Raw genomic sequence first — 22904 nt, 5'->3', positions numbered from 1 at the left:
TAGCGGGCCTGACAGACATTGTCCTGCCAGAACGTTGGCTTGCCTGTTATTATCTTGGAAAAAGACTTTTCATTGATAAGCAGGTACTTGTTTATGATTAAATCCCAAAAATAAAAATAATAATTATCAAATATAGAATTCTTTTTGCAAATGTCGAACTCGTTTCTTTTCACCAACAGGGGTGCACATTAATCATAAATGCGATTTAAAAAAATGTATTGAATGCAAGTTAATATTATTTTAATTTTACCAAAAATCAAGCAAAAAGTAATAAATGGGAAGAAATTACGAGGAATGTAAGGGAAAAACCTGATAAGGATCCATAAAAGCAATTTTTGTTTGTAAACATTTAAAAACAAACTTTTTAAACACATAATGTCGAATGCAATTTTAGTAGGTCGATGAAAAAAGATTTATGCTTCTAACTTTTTTTACAGATTAGATTAAAAATTTTAATATTTACGAACACGCGCAGCGCAAAGATCTACATTTCAATGAAAACCACACGTAAATCGGCTGAGCCGTTTAGGAGGAGTTCAGTGACATCACATGTACAGAAAAATTAAATAAATATAAATATAGTTTAATTTGTAAGGAGCAAACATTGATAATAGTCAAAAATGTTATGAGTTTGTCCAAATTTTCGTAGACAATTAAACCTCTTTGGGAGCTGTTAATATTGTCATATTGCAACAGAGACGAAGAACACGAAGGACAGAGAAGAGAACATAGGGCTTATGACCTGTCGTTGGCTGGTTTAAGTAGCCACTTTACACACTTTGTAACATTCACCATTCGGCCTATATTAAAAAGTCTATATTCGTTCGATTCTTCCATCTCTTAACTTCACAGACGTCAACATAATTGATAAGAGTAATAGTAAATGAATATGAAGTATTCCGTTAATCTATTTTTGCCACCAAGTATACATAAAAGTAGTAAAAATGTTTAGGATGTGGCGGGAAAACGAATTCCCACGCGGGTGCGGGGCGAGAAATAGCGGGGGCGAAGCTCTAGGGCTTCTACGATATAGTGGACTGTATTTTTTAATTTTAATACATAAATAAATGAATATCTTCGATATGAGGTATGCAATGTCAATCTGTCACAACTCCAACAAATGAAATGGATCAAGAATGGAAGTTACTAACCCGGTTCGTTCTTGATGGAATTGCTGTCCGACTGGTCAATTGCGAGCGGCACCAACACTAGGACAGGAGGCGCCCGGACAGGGACTGAACACTGGTGGTTGGTGGAAACAAATGAGGACGCGGAACACGTTTGGCGAAAAAATATACAAGACACGACGTCTTGCTGTGGCGGGTTATCAAGGGATACTGGAGGTGAGAGGTGAACAGTTGTTGTGGGTAAAGGATATTGAAGTCAAACAATAATCGACAAATGCACACCCGCATAGTTCGCAACCAGTGTGTCCGAATGTTTGTAGACTGCTAGATGAACTGCAGGATTTACAAAGATTTGGACCTATTCAAAACATTGTTGATTAAACTAACTGGTATAAAAGATGCATACATATTGAAAAGTGTTTTCCGGCGTTACTAGTAGGTGAAACAATTCAGCCAGACGAATCTGACTCACATAAATAAAGGTGTCAGCTCTTTTACTTTACAAAAGTCAACAGATAGAAGAGTTTAGAAAATGTGGATATTTCAACATAGGCAGAATAGTAAATAGTACAGTGTGTAAAGGGGCCACTTTAATCAGCCAATGGCAGTTCACGAACCTTGTAAATGCCTAGACTTCTATATTCCCTTCTCAAAAATATTTTATTCTTCTATTGCAATAAATTAAGATAATAATAGTAAATAAATCAACAGTAATAATTTAAAGGAATATTTTTTTTTTTTAAATCGTAAATTACTTTATATTCCATAGCATATGAACTAATATTTACACTTATTTTAATTACATTAATTAATTACATAATCTTACAGTTATTACAACATTTATTTTTTAATTCATTCAAACTTTTTTTCTTTCTCATACATTCAGGCATCTCTTCATACATTTTCGAGCCATTATACAAAATGCAATGTTGAGCTTCTGTTTTTTTTTAAAATGGCAGCATTATTCTTTCCTTATTTCTCGTAATATGCTAACGAAATGTTTTACTAAACACTATTTTATTTATGAAGTATTTGGGTATTCGATTGTAACAATTTTAATATAAAACAAGCACATTTTTTTTATTGATATCCAATTGAGTTTTTTTCGTATTTTTTCTACATTAATATACCTACATTTTTTTTAGCACTATTCTCATGGCTCTATTTTTAAGTATTTCCAATTTCTTTAAATTTTTGTCATTGGCTAAAATCACACTGAAGAGCAGTAATCTATATTTGGGATAATTATAGTTTTAAATTTGAATTCTGCAATAGTGGTAGGCACCGTGGTGCAGTTGGTTAGACGGCTATCTGTGAAACTGGCGTCGCGGGATCGATTCCCGCCAGTTGCAAGAAAAAAATCCAAGAAACATTTTTTTCTCAATTGGTCTGGGTGTTGTGGTGTATTTTTCATTACCTCTTTCCATATCCCCTCTATCCCACCTGCTGACAGGCCTCAAAATAGAGGCTTAGTGGGTTATTTGCATTTTCGAGTCTAATATTATACCCAAATACTAATTTTAATGTGAATATCTTATTTTGATTTAACAAGCTAAATGGTAAAAACTTTGATGCGAATATCAATATCTAAACTTATAGTACCACATAGAATGAGATTTTGCATACATCTCATTTACATGAGCATAAAGATTGAGATCTGAATATTGGATAAATACATTCCTTAATTCTAAGTAACTTCGTAAAAGCATGGAAACTAAAAATAGTACAAATCATACCATGACGACGAATTACGTTTATTGGCAGCACAGAATTTCGGTTAAACGTACGTACTTTTTTATCTAATTTCTGAAGAGGGTATGTTCAAATGCCACGTTTGTAATACACGTACAATCGTAAAACCGCAAGAGATAAATTACTGTATTTTCAAAACCTTTCAGATGTATAAATAAACAAAAAATACAGTAAAACATGATAGAATTTAGCATATTAAAGCCAACAAATACGGTCGCCAGTAAATATTCCAATATTGTACGTTTCTTTTCTCGGGCAGATCGTTACGCATGGCTGATAAACTAGGTACATTTCAGTATGGCTTTGTGAAGCGGATATTTAAGTAGGGGGTAGCGGAGTAAAGGTCAAAACAACCCTTAAAATCTTTCCCAGCATTTCATTTAAACTAAAAAAGAGAATACATTAACAAAAGCGAAAGAATTCGCATATTGTAAGGCCTTATATACGAGCAAGTTAGTTCCATCTGTAGGTGGACGAACAATCTGGCTCGGTTTTGATTGAGTGAGGAACAAAGAGGAAAGTTTCATTGTGAATTGTATAAAATCGTTTATTCCTTGTCATCGGCTATTGTTCGAGAAATTATAGAAGAAATGTGCCAACAAAAGAGAATTAACGTTTAATCGGGCAGAAACGTGGCCGAGGGAAAAATTCAACGAAAACTGTCACAAAATCCATTCACTTATATTACGATTTGAAGAACAAAATCATTGGAATCAATTTTCTCGGCTAATGACACAATTGAAAAGGGATTCAGGTGTTTGTAGATGTGATTTTATAATAAATTATAATTAGTTTTATGAAATAATTATAAATTTTTCAAAAACACTTTAAATTATTGAATTAAATCTACTAAGTTGCTTTTGGTAAAAATAAAATATTTATAATATTTACTGTTTGAGTTGATTTTCACAGAACCACAGAAAAAAATAGTATTTTATAATTACATTACTTACATATTATATATCGGTACAATTTAATTATCATTTTTTGTAGATTACCTATAAAATAAATCACGGCTCGCCACTGCGCTTTAGGTGCTAGTCCAGAAACAATGAAATATTGCTGTGTAAAAGTATGTTTAAAACCAAGATTTCTCTCCGACCTATCAAGATTTGAATCTAGGACTTCAAGCATGGTAGGTGAACTCGTCAACACCTACGCTACGAGGCGGACTTATCCCCGCTCAGTTTCCGTTTTCAGGATTATTATCTGAGAGCAACGATCGAGTTGAAAACACTCGTCCAGAGTTCTGATTCTATTTCAAACAGAACTGTATTCTCCACCCGCACAGAGAACAAACAAAACACAAATGAGATAAATTTTATGGTCGCATTTGTACTTTTTTATTTTCCAGAGATAAAAACATAAGCTTTTAAACTCAATAAACAAGTCGGTTTATTTGAAAATTCAGCTTTAAAAATAAAAACCCCAAGCAGTTTTGAGTCCAATTAAATTGACAAATCACCTCGGGTATCGTTCTGTACTAAATGTAATGAAAAAAGGCGTATTGTTCGCGCAGAAGGACGCGAAACTCTTTAGTATAGCGAATACAAGTCTGGAATCACACGAGTACAATACCATAGTACTCCAGGCTCGGCGGAGGGTAGCCATATCCGCAAAATCAAAAAACATTTCATATTTTTATTTTCCGCAGCCGCGATTTTGCTTTGTCTCAAATGCATTGTGTATTTCGATTCTCTACCATTTAGTGGGAGTTTTAAACGGTATGGTAACATAATTCAGAGTTTGTTTTGTATTGTCAATGTTATAAATGATATATTTGCGAAATACAGTGGCCATTTTGAATTTAAACACTCGCGTTGAATAAATTATAAAATAACATTTCGTAAAAGTCTAGTACCTGGTGCATTTATTCGCACGGAGAGTTTATAAAGAGCGGTAGATATTACGATAGAGAGGGCGAACATTATTTTAATGGTGTTTGTATACAAATATTTTGCACACAAAATATTCTCAACTCAACTGACTGGTCTGAGAAAGAATAAAATTGGAAGGTATTTTTGGAAAAGCGGGTGAAATAATGCGAATGAATCTCACTCGAATTAATGAAGGATTAAAGAAATAAATATGGATAAATTAGTGAACTTTATAATGTATTTTAAGTAATGCATCTGTATTAAGTTATGAATATATATTAAATACATGTTTACGTTAGTCAGTCTGTTTGTTTGTCGCAGCATCTCCTCCAAAACGGTAAGCCGAAGCGACGAGAAATTTGAATACGTCATTTATGACGCAATTTTTAGTTCAACTGTTTTATTTACGAACCGACATTTTCTCGATCTTCCTCGCAAAAGGTATGATTTTTTTTACATTAAGCTGTAGAGACGTGAAACTTAAATTAAGCATTTAAAATGCCATTTCTGGATAAACCACGCTGTTTTTGAAACAAATTTTTCTCGGCCTTCCTCGCTATTATTTAGTATAAAATATAATTTTTTAACGGTTATCCACAGCGACGTGAAATTTAGAGTCAGCAATTGAAATGCCATTTACATATTAACGGCAATATTTTTGATCCAAACATTTTTCGGTTTTCCTCGCTACAGAATAGAACTTTTTGACGGTAAGTCGAAGCGACGCGCGACCTAAAATTTAGACGCAACTTACAATAATTGTTGCGCGTTGCGTCTAAATTTTATTTTATCTCAAATGAGATATACATTTGACGAAGATTTTTTTAACGCAGCGAGGTTTACAAAATTAAAATATCGGGACATCACATAAGAATGAAAACATATTTTAACGTAGTTAACAGCAAAGTTGTATTAAAATTCAAGTACTTGTATTTAATATCTAGTCAAAGCTGGCGTTTTTTCATTTTACTTGACGCTTAAATAAAGAATACATCGAGGGGATCCAAAAGCCCACCATCCACCCGCAGCCGTCGGCGGACTCTCTGGCAGCTGCGCGTAGAGGAAAGCTGGAAAAAATATTCCCGAGGAATACAAATTCTATGCAGATGAATAAGGGGGGGGGGAGGACGTATGTACAGAGGCCGACAAGATACGTCGACTCCCTCCCTCAGGATCCCTTGAATGCCTTTGTCTTTTTATTATTCAATAATAAAATATGTACAAAACTAACTGATGAAACAAAAATAAAAAAATTTAGTATCAAATATATACAAATAATGACTAAATACTAAGAAACGCAGAATAATACATAGTTAAACTATTTTTCAAAATAAAATGAATATAGAAAAACAAAATGAGCATAGTACATACTTAAGTACTCGATGAGAAAATACAAAAAGATGAGTACGTAATACAAAAAAACACATTTAAAATTTACAGAGAAACCAGATAACTCGACAAATTGCTCAAATAAAGAATATTGGTAGATAAAAATTAGAATAAAACTCGACAGATGTTGCCTTTAAAGTAGCGCCGAATAATGCGAAAGGAAGTCCGATATAACTAGATAAAAATGTGCCCATACAACTTCGGAAAATTGGGGAAATCACAGAAATCACAACGTTGCGCAGAATTGTCAATACGAGGGTTGTCTTTTAAGTTTCGCATATGGAGTTGGACTAAAACGGTAGATAGCTTTTAAAGTTTTTCGAAGTATTCTCCAAGAAGATTAACACATTTTTGCATGCGCTAGAACCAACTCTGGAAGCAGTTATTCCACTCGTTTGTTAGTACAGTCAAAATAACGCTTTTGAAAGCGTCTACTGCTTCTTCCGGCGACTGGAACCTTTGACCGCGCAGCTTGTTCTTGATTTTCGGAAAATTAGAAAATTTTTTGGGACTTAGGTCGGGACTAAACGGAGGATGGTCTAGCGATTCGGCATTTTGTTGCTCTAAAAATTCAGTTTTCTCGCGAGCTGTATGCGAACGTGTATTATCTCGGTGGAGAATGATTCGTCGTTCAGGGTTGGTTTTTTGAAGCTCAGCGATGACTTCCGGCAAACAAATGTTTGTATACAGATTGGCAGAAACAGTTCTTTGTTCAAGCAAAGGAATTATTGCTCTATGACCCGCTTTTGAGACAAATGTTGCGACCATCTTTTTAGAGACACTTCGAGAACGAATAACTTTTGTCGGCTTTTCTTCACCTCGAAACACCCAAACAGATGATTGGCGTTTATTTTTGGGTTCAAATGCGCATATCCACAATCCATCACTACTGAAGATGCTGTAAACAATTTTAGAGTTTCTTGCGTTGAAGCGGTCTATAGTTTTTTGACACCAAGTGACTTTAGCTAATTTTTGTTATTCGGTCAAAAGATGCGACATCCAACGGAAAACCATTTTTTTAGACACAATTCATCATACAATTTTTTAAAATTGAAATTCCCAATGCTTCAATCTTGCAATATATCACATGCTGATTTTCCTTTCTGGGGTTGCCCATAGCATCGACGTTTTTCTGGGTGACTGCGGTTTTTAATGCACCTGTCCTTGGATCATCGCTAAGACTCCCGTCCACGTTTGAATTGGCTATAGCAATGAAAATTTATAATTGTGATGCTTCATTGTCAAAAACAGAAGCCACTCGGCGAGGCATTCTTGTTGAGATAATCGTCTTCGCAAGTCGTAAAAAATTACTGCGTGAAAATTTTCTGGGTTTAATTCCGTTGTTCAAATAATTAGTAAACTTTGACAATTCGCTGTAGCTACAACACTATACGTATCGCGCTGAAACTTTAGATTTAGATTAACTAAAGATTAAGGTTTCCCCAAGGAACAGGTCAAAAGTCCTATAAACGCATAAATTTCTAAATTCCCCTATAACTACTTAAGCAAGATTAGGATATCTATAAAATAATATTTCCTTCGTTTCTGTCGAGAAATGGGTAACTTTATAATTTCAGTTTCTATACTCAGAGCAAATTTTGAACAAAATTTTTTTTCAACAATTTTACTGCCGTATTAAGTTTCTGAGATCAGTTTTTTATTTTGTAATTCTTTTTTCGGAATGCTATCAAAACAATTGAGATAATATATATGAAACGATAGAAATTTATCTTAACCGGACAAAAAAAAACAGTTCTGTGTCTGATATTAAACCAGAACCTTTGATAAGCGTTTTCAAGTTGACTCATCCAGTGTAAAAAATCAGAAAACTGATGTGGAAAAGAGAGGTCCCGGATTCGATTTCTTGTAAGATTCAAATGCAATATTTCAGTAAAGTGTTAGACTCGAGATCATCTTGCTTTTATAAAATCTGTTTAATTGATTTATTCTTCAATTTTTGTTCGAAATGTAAAGACATTAGCGGGCTTATTACTATAAGCGATATCTTTAAACCAAACAAAACAGGCGGGTGTTGGTCAAGGGTTGAAAAAATATTTTTCGCAGCTGTTTGTCAGATAGTGCTACCACGAGTACCTACATACGAGTATGAAAATGGGTATTTGAAAATAATTTAGAAACATTTTAAATGATGATGTAAGGAATGCATAGGATGCGGGAGCGGGTAAGGAGTTTGTAAAGGGGACGGGGAGAGGAGCCAGGGGAAAAAGATGAATGCTACATTTTTATATCCGGAAAATAAAAACGGACGAATGTGACCGTAAAATGTATCTCACGTGTATTTTCTGAGATAAATAGACAAATAAAAAATTATGTCATAATAAATATAAAAAAAGAAATACAGGGTATTTAATGTATAAAATGTAAATATCTATTTAACTTGGAATTGAGTTGTGGTAGCATTGTGGACTTCCGAACTAAAGGTCCGAGTAGATGCGAAGGTTTCCACGGTCACTTTTATAAATGAGTTTCTTTTTTAAGTGATACCGTGTGTGTTGAATTTGTTCCGACGTTTCGGCTACCATTGCGAGTAGCCGCAATGGCAGCCGAAACGTCGAAACAAAGCATTTTGAGAAGAGAATATGGTATTTATTTCAAATAAAACACTTTGTAAATTTACATTAAAACACGACTAGTTTCGGGTAGTCAGTATTACCCATCCTCAGGTGTAAACATAAACTTATAATATATTTACACCTGAGGATGGGTAATACTGATTACCCGAAAAAAGACGTGTTTTAATGTGTTAAACTCTTGTGTGGTAAATTTACAAAGTATTTTATTTTAAATAAATTCAAAATATTTCTCCACAAAGTAAATGCTGAAACAATAAATAATATAAGAGAATATGGTAGTCTAGACATTTGCAGAGTTCACAGATGATAAAGGTTTCAGCTTTGTTACTTCACAAAAGTCAACAGATGAAAGAGTTGAAGAAATGTGGATGTTTAAACATATGCAGAATAGTGAATGTTACAAAGTGTGTAAAGTAGTAACTTAAACCAAACAATGACGGGTGATAACCCTTGTAAATGCCTAGACTACCGTTTTCCCTTTTCAAAATGTTTTACCTCTCTGTTGCAACAAATGTGGTCTGTATTTTGGATGGCCGGAAGGTATTGCTTATTGCAATAGATCTACTATTTTTTTTGTATTAAGAGTTTGAAATAAATAACTATAAAAATAAAATAAAATTGAATTAAAACGATATACAAACAAAGTAATTATCTAACATTATTTTATGTAACATAGGAAAAATGATGAATGTTACACAGTGAGTAAAGAGGCCACTTAAAACAGCTAATGGAAGGTCAAAAGCCCTGTAAATGCCTAGACTTTTATATGGTCTTTTCAAAAATGATCGCCATCTCTGTTTAATCTGTTAATCTAATTAATTTTTAAATGATTTAAATAATTTCTCTGCTTTTTTTTCGTTTAGCTTTCGTTATAACTGTGAAATTAATTCCAGATTTAAAAACATCCACTGCATTAAACACAGTAAAATTTTACCCTTAAAAAACGGACAAAAACAACAGTACAAACATAGGTAGGACATTATTTATTATTTGAAAGGGATTCATACCGTTTCTATCAAAACGATTCTGTCGGTACAATTTCTAAAGTACATATTGTTTGATGATAATTTATGCCGTTTCAGGAGCTGTAAAAACTGTTTACGATAAAAAATACGAAATGTTTCTGACAGATGGGTGTTTTTATAATTAGGTCAGAGGATGGTGTGACGTACGTTCCCTACTCGGAATGAATAATTGGCTCTTCAGTTATTTTATGCGCGCAAGTAAATTGAAAATTATAACTGAAACAAAAATATCAATTTACATAAAAAATAGAAAATGAATATGGCTGAATATTAGGCAAATGACTTGATTATTTTAATTATTTTTTTATTACCTTATAAACAAATAAATAAATTAAACGCACCTAGTTGTTTTTTCTACCCTAGTTCTTGTATGTTCAATATACCATTTTTTTAAATTGAGTTATGAATGTCAATATGTTATTATCTTATATATACTTACTGTAAACTTATGTTTAATATTTGATTTTAACGTTAATTTGTTAATACCATTTTTTTTAGTAAATGTATTTATTTTTTTTGTTTAAATTCTAAACAAGTATTTACAATTTGCTTTTTAATTCAACTACTTTTCTTCTATCCATATATATATTTTTCTTTTTTACTATGTAAAGTTTCACCTTTTATTTTGCATGGCAGTATGCTTTTTATTGTTTTTACATGTATACAAAAAAGCGTTGTTTATTTTTTAAATTATTACTCACTATGTTTGAACTTACCTGTATACTTTTTTGTAATTGCCCCTTGGGCGTATTGTAAAATTAAATAAATACATAAAATTAAATAAATCAATGTTCATTATCTTAATACGCGTCCATGTAGCTAAAGAATCATTATTTTTTCCGTTATTAAATAGTGTTTTTGACATTTTTGAGTAATCTCCACTTACTAATTTTACTTATTTGACTTTATAACAAATAAAATGTCTTATGTAAAATTTGTAGAATGGTCTATTGAACATACAAGAACTAAGGTAGTGTTTTGGATTGAACAATATTAAGAGCATATTTTTCATTCGGGTTTAAATATTCAGGGGTCATTTTTAATTCACCAATGAACCTAGATGCTTTTCTTTGACTTTAAGATGAGGATGCAGATATAATCTGCGCAAATATAATTAAGTTGAGATTTAACTGTCTAATGTCATTGTAATCGGGTTGTGGTCATGTGACTAGTGTCTCGGACTCACGGACCAAAGGTCTGTGGTTCGGATCCCACATTACCCCAACTTGATTCCATTTTCTAATAGTGAGTTACTTACAACTCGTTGAAAATGGCCATCAAAACGAAATATTTCGGTAAATCATAAGAACGCAAATATTTCTTTAAAAAAAAAACAACATGTATACGTGTGAAATTACTAGGTTTTACTCAAGTTGATTTATACCTAATATTATAAATTCGAAAGTGTGTTTGTTTGCTTGTTTGTGTGTCCTTCACGTCTAAACGAAGTGACCTAACGAGTTGATTTTTTGCACTGATAGATAGGAAGTGAAATAAGCTACTCGATTTTTTCTCCGAAAATTTAAAAAAAGCTACACTTAAAAAAATATGAGATAAAGTAAAAATGAGCAACATTATTTGTAAATGAGTAAGCGGATGTCAAAAAGAGTCAATTTGAAATCAATTCTTAAAATTTTTAGAATAAGGAACTTCAGCTTTACGGGAAATAAGATACGAAAAATGTTTTCTGGCGAGCGGTAAAAGTTATAGCATTAAATTGTACGGCAAAGTTTCTTGAAAATGTACGAAAAAAAAAATATATATTTCAATAAAAACGCACTACTTTGATTGACGTCACTGGTTCATATAAACCAACCAATGTTGTGAGAGCTGTGAAGGATAACCGGTTGGCTTACCGTAAACGAACCAATGGGAAGAACTAACAGAGAACAACCTCTGACGTCACACGCGGAGTAATTTCAGAAATACAAAACATTAAAAAATCACAGCACTGATAATAAGATATGTAATTTTTTTTGGCTTAGTTTAATACTCTATTAACAAATTAAAAAATTAAAAAAGACACATGACTTGTTTTATCAATGCTTAGTTTGGTTTGCTTTCCTTTTGAGTTTTGTGGCAGGTTTTTGGAATTGTAAACACAATAAAGATGCTACGTCACTATAGAACCACGGATCATCGTATTTCTTTCATAGCGATAGTTGGACGATCAAGCTTCTTTCAATCCCGATAAAATATATCATTCTATCGCAAAAATCCTTAAGGATAAATAACAACTCTTATTAATAAACGACACAACTAATTAATTACCTAAATAATTTCTTCCTAATATCTGCGGGTAAAAGCTAGTTAACAATAACTCTAGTATCGATTCCTTCGTAATTTTATTGAACAACAGTCAAATATAACAATTTCTCTCTTGTTTTCTTAGTTTCTCGCATTTTTCTTGCGAAGATGTTTCATTTATCTTTATATTTATATTGGTATATAATGTATTATTAAACAGTGATCAATATTATTTAATACAGTAGTTTACTCAATGTAAAATGGCTGTTTTTTTAAAAAACATAACGAATGATTCAAGTTTCAAAAAAATGGTGTGAAGAAGTTTGGATTCATCCGAACAAAAAGTTTGTTCATCTCTAACTGTGGAAGTCATTTCTATTCTATGTATAGGTAAGTTGAATGTCGGGCTTACCTGGCATGATGGAGACCGTTTTTAAGGCTCTCAGTACCCTGAATGTCCGGAGACCAGCCAAGTTACCGACCTCCATCCCTATAGTAGCGTATCCCGACGTGATGACCACAAAATCTAGCCAGTTCCACGGGTTCCGCAAGTAAGTGTATTTGTTCAGTATGAAGCCCTTAGCGATAGATTTGATGATCATCTCAGCTGTGTAGATGGCAAGGAAGACGAATCTGAAAAAAAAATAAACGAGCTGTTTTAATATTTTTAATTTTATAGAGATATTGGGATAAAAAATTAAATGACATAAACATAATCATTATTTTTATGTTATTTAATTTTAACAGACGTTGTACTGCCCGAACGTTGGCTTGCCTGCAATTACCTTGAAAAGAGCCTTTTCATAGATATGTAGGTACCTAAGTACTTGTTTATGGTTGAATTCCAAAACATAAAATAATGAATTTTCAAATATAGTTTTTTTTTTGCAAAATTCAAACTCTGCTCTTCTCACCAACAGAGGTGCACTCTATTAAGGTATGCAATTTTCAAAAATGTATCGAGTGTCTGTTAATATTATTAAGTATTGCCAAAAATCTAGTAAAAAGAAATAAATGTTAAGAAATTATAAGGAATGTAAGGAAATAATCTGATTGGGATTCATAAAAAGCGAACGTTGTTTGTAAACATTCAAAAAACTTTTTTTTAAAACAAAAAAACAACATCCTTAAATTTTTTGTATGTATGCATTCTCGTCGAATGCAACCCTGGTAGGTCAATATAAAAATAATCGTGCTCCTAACTTTATTTTTATATATTAGGATTGAAAATTTTAGTATCTACGAACATGCTCAGCGCAAGGATCTACATTAAGCTAAAAACTGAACGTTAATCGGTAAAGCCGTTTATTTATTTATTTATTAACATACACGGCATAATTGCCTTTTACAAATTTATAATATAAACATATAAGGTTTGATATTTTTTAAACTACATATTTGCACTCAAAACTAAGGAACAATAATCAAGCCTAAAAATTATATAACATAATATTTAAAAAAAAAAAGTTTAAATAAAACAAAAGTTTGAAATAAAAAGTATACGAGAACTTTAAAAATTAATATAAAAAGTTAATCAAATTTTAAACATAATAAGGTTTATAATAAAAATATATTAAAAATATATATAAAAAAAAAAAAAACAGAAAATCATATATGAAGTAACTACATTAAATATGATTACTGCTCATCTTTGAAAAAGTTTATAAGGTTTGTTCTATAAGAACAATACCCCACATTAAATATATCCGATATGTGGGAACAACTATTGCCGAGTTCATGAAGTCGGCTCAATACGGCATTACAATCATACACTGTGCGTGAGTTACTACTGCAAAACGGTGGCACCCGCCTAGTTATCCTTCCAGGCACCCTAAAGTTGACGAGTGACAAAAGTTCTGGGCAATCCCATATAGAATGCACAATTTTATACAAATTTAACAGGTCTATAATTTTTCTTCTATCGTTAAGTTTAAGCAAATTTAATGTTTTTAGTAAAAAATCGTAATTTAAAAATTCATGACTAATTCCAAGTTTAAAATTTATGTATCTTAAGAATTTTTTTGGACCCTTTCCAGAGAATTTTGATGACAATTGTAGTAAGGAGTCCAAATTGTCGAGTTGTACTCTAACTGACTTCTCACTAAAGAAGTATACATCAACTTCAAAGTGCCTATGTTTTTGAATTCATTAGTCACACGTAACACGAATCCCAACATTTTCAGAGATTTACTAGTTATGTTGTTAATGTGACTAATGAAGGATAATTTTTGGTCGAAAATGACGCCTAAGTCGCGCACCTCAGAAGAAAAAAAAAATTCAGTGACATCACACTTACAGAAGAATTATATATATAAAGATATTAACTGAAACCTAGATTTCAATATTTCAGATGTCCAAATAAAAAAAAACATTTTATGTTCAAGTATTATATAGTATACTGTAATAAAAAATAGAATATTTTATTCATGTAACGTTAAAAAAAAGTTCGTCTCTGGATGTAGCAGTCAGAGCATTTGGTTACCACGCAGTAGGCCTAAGGTAAAGTGGGGTTATATTTCTCGATAAGTTGAAGATTAATTCAATCGATAAGATTTTGTGAAAAAAATGTCTTTTGTAGTGAAAAGTCTGTTCTACTGGGACTCTTAAATTTATTAGTAATAAATGCTTCGGACCATCGACCAAATTATTTAATATTTTCTACAGAAAAATGACGTCAGCCATGTTCCCGCGAATTTGAAGTGTGTGGAGTTTAGGTAAGTTCGTGGATTCGTCTGGACCTATATTCAGAGCCAACTGTTTAAAATTGTAATACAACGTGAACTTATTTGGCAAAAAAAGTATTTATTGAATGTTGTTTAATTTTAAATATCGGGGATCGGTACGTCTGAACTAGGTACTTTAAAGACTCGTAATAAATAACCGAAGTGAACTGATCAAGAATCTCGCTACGTGGAATAATAAATAGGTTTGAGATAAGGTTTTTTCTGGCCTTTTCCACCACACTTCAAACTTGTCGCATTAGTTCGCAAGTTCCCGAATACGCACCGACACGTGTACTCGTATAATGTATACCCGGAGGGGTTAATCGACTGGGTTCTCATTTTTTGCCGTGTGACGTCGGTGGGGCTGAGTCATTTCGGATATGAGCTCGGCCCGCAAAGGCCAATGCGGGCTGAGGGCAGGTGTCGGCGTAGAAGTGAAAATCGAGCGGACTTTGTAAGGAAATTCAATGCGAAATCAGACCTGCCCCGCGTTAAATTGACCTTCATATAAAGTCTGATTATTTTTGTTGATAAAATGTTTTCAGCTGGGGATTTTTTCGTTCTTCAATATATTTGATTCCAGGGCCTTGATTATGATGGGGAGATAAAAACCTCATACCTTGACAGTAAAGTTGAAGATAAATTTTGTCTAGCGATAACAAAGATACACTACCGACCCCCCACCTTCAAGTTTTAAAGTTTTGGGTAGGTACATCGATATGAAACAAGGGGAAGCGTGCGTCACGGTACACATATCAACGCACTAAAATGACATAGTTTCAGTATGACGTCATAGTTTAAGAAAAAATTCTCCCGACCGATTACTAAGATACGCTACCGATCCTCCCACCATCAAGTTTTGATGTAAGTACATCGGTTTGTATCGACGGGTCTTGGATCCTTCGATACGTTTATCTACGCATTAAAAGTGATAAAAATTTTGTTCTAACGAGCAATTTTACCTTTAAGTACGATTTATTAAAATTTTTGATCCTTCTGAGGTTGGCACTTTTTTTCTGAAATGCCTATTAAAAATATGAGAGAGAAATAAGTAAATTTTGAAGTCGAATTAAATTCTGACATAACTCTCAGTTTCGGAATCGAGTGGCTAGATGCAAAAAATAGTGCCACTATAGAAAAATGATTAGTTATTTTATTTTTTCCGTCTGTTTTATTATCATCCGGAGAGTACGTATCGAGTCGGCTTTGTAATCGCTCGGTAGATAAAGGCAGGCATACTGTCCTTGTAATTGTCAAAAGTTATGTAAAAATCATGTTCAAGCGAGCATTTTTTGCTTGAATTGGGACTCATTCGAGTTTACAATCGCTTTAAAGTGAGCACTTTTTATCACAGAAGCTTATTTAGAATATAAATGAGAACTATTTGAAATGTTAATGACGTAAAGAACGCGGACTAAATCGTCGCGGGCATCCATTGGTTTGTTTCGATCATATGATGTCGATATGACAAGTAGGTAGAACATACCGAGGTAGCGTCTATAATTGAGGCCCAGTTATGCTCTCGTGGTAGTGTTGAGGACTCCGAGTATAATGTCTATATAATAAACCTAGAAATGAACTGGTTATTCAACTTTGTCGTGATTTATTTTAGCTTATAACGTTAAACTACGCATGTCTACAAACCAACCGATTAATTGGCCAATGACTTTACGATTCAAGTACGGAACAGATAAAAATAATACGAGAATTTTTTATTTCAATAATTAACTAACACCGTTCTTTTGTTTTGCACATAAATAATTATGTACACGTGATTATATAACCATGCGTTGTGTCCCGGTCCCGCGTTTTCACGTGGTTTACCAGCAGGGAAAAAGTAATAATAAAAGTCACTAGATGTCAATAAAATGCACTTTTTCAGCTAGTAAACCAGCTGGTAAACCACGTGAAAACACGGGACCGGGACAAAACGCATGGTTATATAATCACGTGTTTACACGACTCCGGGATACAAAGTGTTAACTCCGTATGCTGTTTACCAGCCTGAAGATGCCCGTTAGAGGGTGAAAGGGTTAATTTTTTGGAAGTGTCCTAAGTATTTTAATTTATAACTAATACGAAACTATAATTTATCGCTTAATTACCACGGAATTCGATCAAGAATTTTTAATAAATAATATAAATCGAATCGGATTACTTATTAAATAAAATCAAGTAGATATTGCACTAGCACTCCATTTGCAGTGGATTTCTATCATTGATATATGAAGGCAAGATAATCAGTCGCACGCTTCAGATTTAGTCCAGAGGCTATGAAAAATCCCTCCGCCGGGAATCAAAACCGAGACCTCAGGCGTTTTAAACATAAGCTCTAATCGATTCTCAGTTCGATTTATTTTTAGGAGTTTGTAAGAGTTAAAACCTCCAGTTCAGGAATCTGGCTGTATTTCACAGACAGGTTTGTGCAGGTTTTTTCAATTACTACCTCAAATAAAACGTAGGAGTCTCATATCAAATCTCCTGATATAAATAAAAAAAGTAGTATGTAGATACAAAGTCTCTAATTAAGACATGGAATTAAACAAACAAGAACGCTCGATACACGGCATTGTTTTTCAATCACCTCAACTTTAGGCTCGTGCATGTTGTAAATCTATTTTCACCACGCGAATACAGACCTTACCTGACTACATGCCTACATCACGCACACACACATATCCACTAGTGCTAACCACCCTATTGCTGTTTCCGCATTAAATATCGATTTAAAAACGAAACGACCGACGTTTTGTGACGTCACAGCGTGTTTATTATTTCAGCCAACCGGGGAACCAGGATTTGGCGTGCGACAGTACGGACAATCGATTCAATGCTCGGCCCATTCATTGACTGTCTTAAAAGGTATTTTGTTGTTCATATTAGGTGCTGTGACGCAACTGTTTTGAATACAAAAATGTTAAATGACGTGTCTTTTTGTTCACTTACCACATTTAATTATTACGAGAGTTTTTTTTTGCAATCGGCGGTGCATAGGGCATCGTATTGGTAGGTCAATTGGGACGTATTACCATACTACGTTAAAGAAGGTAAGATGGTCAGCTTTGTTCTTTGGGAGTCAAGGTAGGGAGGATGACGTTTGTAAAAAAACATATAAAAACTTCATCAGGAACTGAACCTGGAATCTCAAACATGGAAGACAAACGGAATAAGCACTGCTGAAAATACTTTTTCGGGAAAAAAGGTAACTAAAAGAAACTTATTGTGTATATTTTGACGTTTTGAAGTACTAGTACTACTAGCATCACTTAATAAAGACACCAGTCTCGAAGTTGTCGCGAAAGCGATGAAACCGGTCACTGGATATTCCAAATTTGTGGATTAAAGTATTACTCGTATTTTATTTCTATAATAAATTACAATGAACTTCCATCAAAAATTGTCACTTACAAACTTAAAAGTATGTGTAAATATTCAAGCTACCTGAAAATTCAAAAATGCAAAAAAATCCATTGCAAAAAATAAAATTCCCAAAATTGATTGAGTAATAATTTCTATCCCCTAGAGAGTTCTAGGGGATAGAAAAGATTCAGAAAACCACCTCAGTAGATTAAAAAAATAAGGTTAGCTGCGGAGTATTTCGAACAGGTGCTTTTATAACTGTTAGTTTATTGATTTGTTTTATTGTAACAAGCTCCAATGGTAGGTAATCCCGAGGAGCTTTTGCTATTAAAGCTTATGAGGTTCCCTGTGACGTTGATCTAATACCCTCCCGAGATATTGCTGGTACACAGTTACACATATATTAAAAGGAATAGCTACGTACGCTCATGTACATAATATATTATGTATGTAGTTTATGAAATACTTGTACATAACATTCCAATTAAGTTATTTTATGGATATTATTTATGTTTAAAGCATTACCTTTGTGGTCAAACATCTTAACTAATGTTAGTAAATATTAGTATATAACCACTTACCGACTTTTTAAGTTTAAGTTGCTTAAATAGATTCCCTGGTAACAAAATATAATATATTTAATAAATTATTAATTAAAAAAAAAATCCTATTACAATTATTTTAAATATGTGTAGTATTTTGCTAAGTAAACGTTCTAAAACTGTAACACACTACAAAGCAATTTATCTAGGTATATTTATATATTCTTAAAGGCAATAAAGTGAGACAGTAGTATAGCTTTTATGAACACTCGAGTATATGGCCGCGCCGCGCGCCGGGTTAATATTTTACGTGCGTGTTACTATTTTTTCCACAAGTCAAGGAGTTTTATTGCCAAAGTGTACTAGGGTTTTTCGTTGAATACTTTGTTGGTGGATTTTAAAATAGTTTTTACTTGGATTTACAAGAAGCCAACTATTTTCAAAAATGAATAACATTTACACCAAAAATGAGCTTGTCTAAAAACGTATTCGGCAGTAAATAAAGCACTCGGGCTTAAGGTTAAATTTTATTTTATGTTTATTGTTATATTTATGTTTGTATTTATAATTATGTTCATGTTTATATGATAGAATAGGCTCTGCATTATATAGCCATTTTACTGGAATAAAATAAAATAATAAAAAAATTAAGAAAGAGACTGTTAGCCATGATCGGCTAACTTACACTTTGTAGAACTTTCATTCACGTGTATCATTGTGTCTAGATACCGGACTCGTGCGACAGAGATTTTTAACTTTTTTTTTTTTTTTTGCACCACAACAGGCCAGGAGGCCTAGTTACTGTGGTGAATTACATCACAGAGCACCCAGGCTTGAGAAAAATCACATTTTTAATTTTTGTGTTCTCACCGGGAATCGAACCCGGAACCTTCCGTGCGTGAGTCAAGCATCTTAACCACTACACCACGGAGGCCGCCAATGACACACAGGATACGATTTGATCAATCTAGTTGGACAAAAAACCAAATCAGACTTGTAGGATTTTAAATGACTCGAAGTGACAGTTTAGAGATGTACCAGCAAATAAAATATAATTTCGTTGATTCAACTCAATTTATTTTGATTTTAAAAATGTTTTTATACTAATTGGATATTTTTTGCTGCTTTTTTAGGCACTTTCCGCTAAAAATAAATAAAGGGATCAGATGCCATTCATACGTATTTAATTAAACCATAATTCATACAAACACGATAAGTTTTTTGTGACTCAATCTAACCTTCTTAATTTCTTTGTTGTTGGCAACGAAAGCCTATTCGAACATTACTTGTCCTATTGGTATGACAAAATATCTTATTATTTCTGATTCATGCACTAAGATCATATTCTTCGTGTAAGAGTTATAATAGAAGTTTGCGGGTTAAGGCAATAGTAAGTTCAATTTCGTTATTTTTTACGCGGGCACATATAAAGAAAAATGTAATATCTTTAAAACCGAAAATAATCCCACAAAGTGGTTATATCTCTAACAAATTTTAATGATGCGATGATATGTTGAGAACTTTTTCATGCCTTGACTCAGCTTAATAACATACTTTAGGAGTATTTGAAATTTAATTATGCTATTTTTAGTGTTTTAAAAATGGTGTTTTTGATGACAGCATTATTAGTAAGTTTTCACAATTATTTTGGTCAATAAAAATGCAACAATAAATCAATTATTACTTTTACTTCAAGAAAAATACTTAAAGTTACAAAAAACACAGTTATATATATACCCAAAGTTAACCTTCACGGTCGCCCCGAGCGGGCCGTCGATACAAGTAGCCGGCGCGGCGCGCCGCGCGGCGCGCTGCGCCGGCTACATGCATCCGAAACGGTAACTTCACTCATTGTTTTTGAGGGAGCCGTAGCACAATAAATAGTTTAAAGTGTATTACCGGTTGAAGGAAATATTCAAGGGCATATTCATATTAAAGAAAAGCAATATTTAAACATTTCAATTCAGGACTTTTGTCTCTACACTGCCGGCTACCAGTTGCTGGCGGTAAATTAGAGGCTTCGGGCTGAGAAAGAGACTGTCAGTCATAACCGGTCAACTTTGGCTTCTTAGAGCGTTGTCTCTGTCGCACGAATCGACAAGTATGAATGACTAAACGAAGCTCTAAAAAGCCAAAATTAGCCGATTATGGCCGACAGTCTCTTTTTTAAGCCCGATATCCTTTGTTTACTGCTGGCAACCAGTTACCGAGGCCTTAAGATGTCTCTCATTTAAGGCCGGCAATTGTAAACATATTCCCTTCTCAAAAATGTTTTACCTCTCTGTTGTAATTAATTCAGATCTAAATAACTCCCTCGAGAAGAAATTTAGCATGTCAAACAAACATTTGGACAAAATCAGAACATTGTTCATTAAATAAACCGGTATAAGAGGTATAAAAATTGCTTTCAGGCGTTGCCTAGTAGGAAGTTTACCACCAACACGATAAAGGTTTCAGCTCTTTTACTTCACACACGTCAACAAATGGAAGAGGTGAGAAAATCTGGATGTTTAAGCATGAGCAGAATGGCGAATGTAACTCAGTGTGTAAAGTGGCCACTTTAACCAGCTAGGGTCAAGCCTTGTAAATGCCTAGACTTCCATATTCTCCTCTCAAAAATGTTTTCCTTCTCTGTTGTAACAAATCAAGATGTTAATTCATTTTCAATTTGAAATATCATACAAAATTAAAGTTCAAATAACTACAGATCGTTTAACCATAAAAATAATTTCTTGATTTCTGTCTACAAAAAACCATAAAAGAGACGTAATAATAACTATGAACAATTTATTTCATTATAAATTATTATGAAAATAAAACTTTGTTATCAGTGTTACACAATTTTATTCTTTTACAAGAACACAACTATAGTTTCGGGAGAGCACTCCTCCCATCGACGGGTGATATAAAACAGGTTTTAAAACAGGAGGTTTTATTTCATTTCATTTCATTTCATTTTTTTTGCACCACAACAGGCCAGGAAGCCCAATTACAGTGGTGAATTACACTACAGAACAACCAGGCTTGAGAAAAATCACATTTTTAATTTTTGTGTTCTCACCGGGAATCGAACCCGGAACCTTCCGTGCGTGAGTCAAGCGTCTTGACCACTACACCACGGAGGCCGCCACGGATTTATATCACCCGTCGATGGGAGGAGTGCTCTCCCGAAACTATAGTTGTGTTCTTGTAAAAGAATAAAATTGTGTAACACTGATAACAAAGTTTTATTTTCATAATAATCTATAATGAAGTGTTACGAAGTGAATGCCGATTCAATTAAAAAAAAAAATATTTCATATTTATATTTCTAACTTAAGTAGCGTTCATATTATGTAGAATCCACAGTAAATACATTTTTTACAACGCGCTAACATTATTCCCTAATTAAGTTTTTAATTAACGCACAAAGAAGAAAATGACTACAAACCAACGTCTGAAGATGTTTTCAGTTTTACTCATATTTTAGAGCGTCATAATATAACGATATTCGAGATAATGGCCGCACGAGAATTTCACAGAAGGAAATGAAATTATAAGGAATGAAGTTTTATGTATTCGCAGTACTTTGTACTTGAAAATATATGATCAACGATGACGCTGCGGAGGAAGAATGAATAAAATAATTATTTATTAGAAATTAAATGAAAATAAAATCACTTTGTTTTTTACCACTTATTTTTATTTTTTCTACCGACCGAATTTTAATCTTTAACTTTATCAAGATATACTTAATTGATGAATCTTATCCTATTTCATTTTTAACAGTGATTACTAAATATTTATAGAATAGCAGGCGCCACATTCAACAGTGTGAAGGCTCTCTGGAGATCGGTTATTTACTCAGTGAAAACCAAATATAAAGCCTATTGAACGCTTGCATAACAGGTATTCTCTTCTGACGGATGCGAATCGTAACACCTCACTAGTACCCAAAACAGCGAAATTCTGAGTTTTGAGAATAGGTGTCTCAGAAGGTGTGCGGTGGTTCGACTTTGTAAGGAATGAAGTAATAAGACAACGGACGCAGCAAACTCCGGTGACAACTGTCACCGAGCGGAGGCAATACGGTTGGCTTGGCCATGTGCAATTATTCGTTTCGAATCATATTGTACGCATCCCCGAATTGGCTACATAATAATATTAACATATGACGTTTATCAATTTTCGATATTTTTTCACTCGAGTTTGGATAAAAGTGACGTAACGTATTTTGAATAAAAAAAGATCAATAAAACTGTAAAGAATCATCCAAAATCACAGCTTTT

General features: G+C 33.2%; 1 protein-coding gene across 1 annotated transcript in view; it reads right to left on the bottom strand.

The window, feature by feature from the left end:
- Positions 1–22904, bottom strand: part of NaCP60E (Na channel protein 60E) — a 213991-nt gene that overhangs the window by 114712 nt on the left and 76375 nt on the right. The window contains exon 2 of the mRNA XM_088226406.1: positions 12424–12644. Coding sequence (XP_088082532.1) covers positions 12424–12644 — 221 coding nt within the window. The remainder of the gene's footprint in view (positions 1–12423; positions 12645–22904) is intronic.

Source organism: Micrasema longulum, unplaced genomic scaffold (assembly GCF_059751315.1).
Source record: "Micrasema longulum isolate JH-2025_06_02 unplaced genomic scaffold, ASM5975131v1 h1tg000429l, whole genome shotgun sequence".
Taxonomy (NCBI): domain Eukaryota; kingdom Metazoa; phylum Arthropoda; class Insecta; order Trichoptera; family Brachycentridae; genus Micrasema; species Micrasema longulum.
Note: the sequence above shows the minus strand (reverse complement) of the source record. Positions and strands in the feature narration are given on the sequence as shown.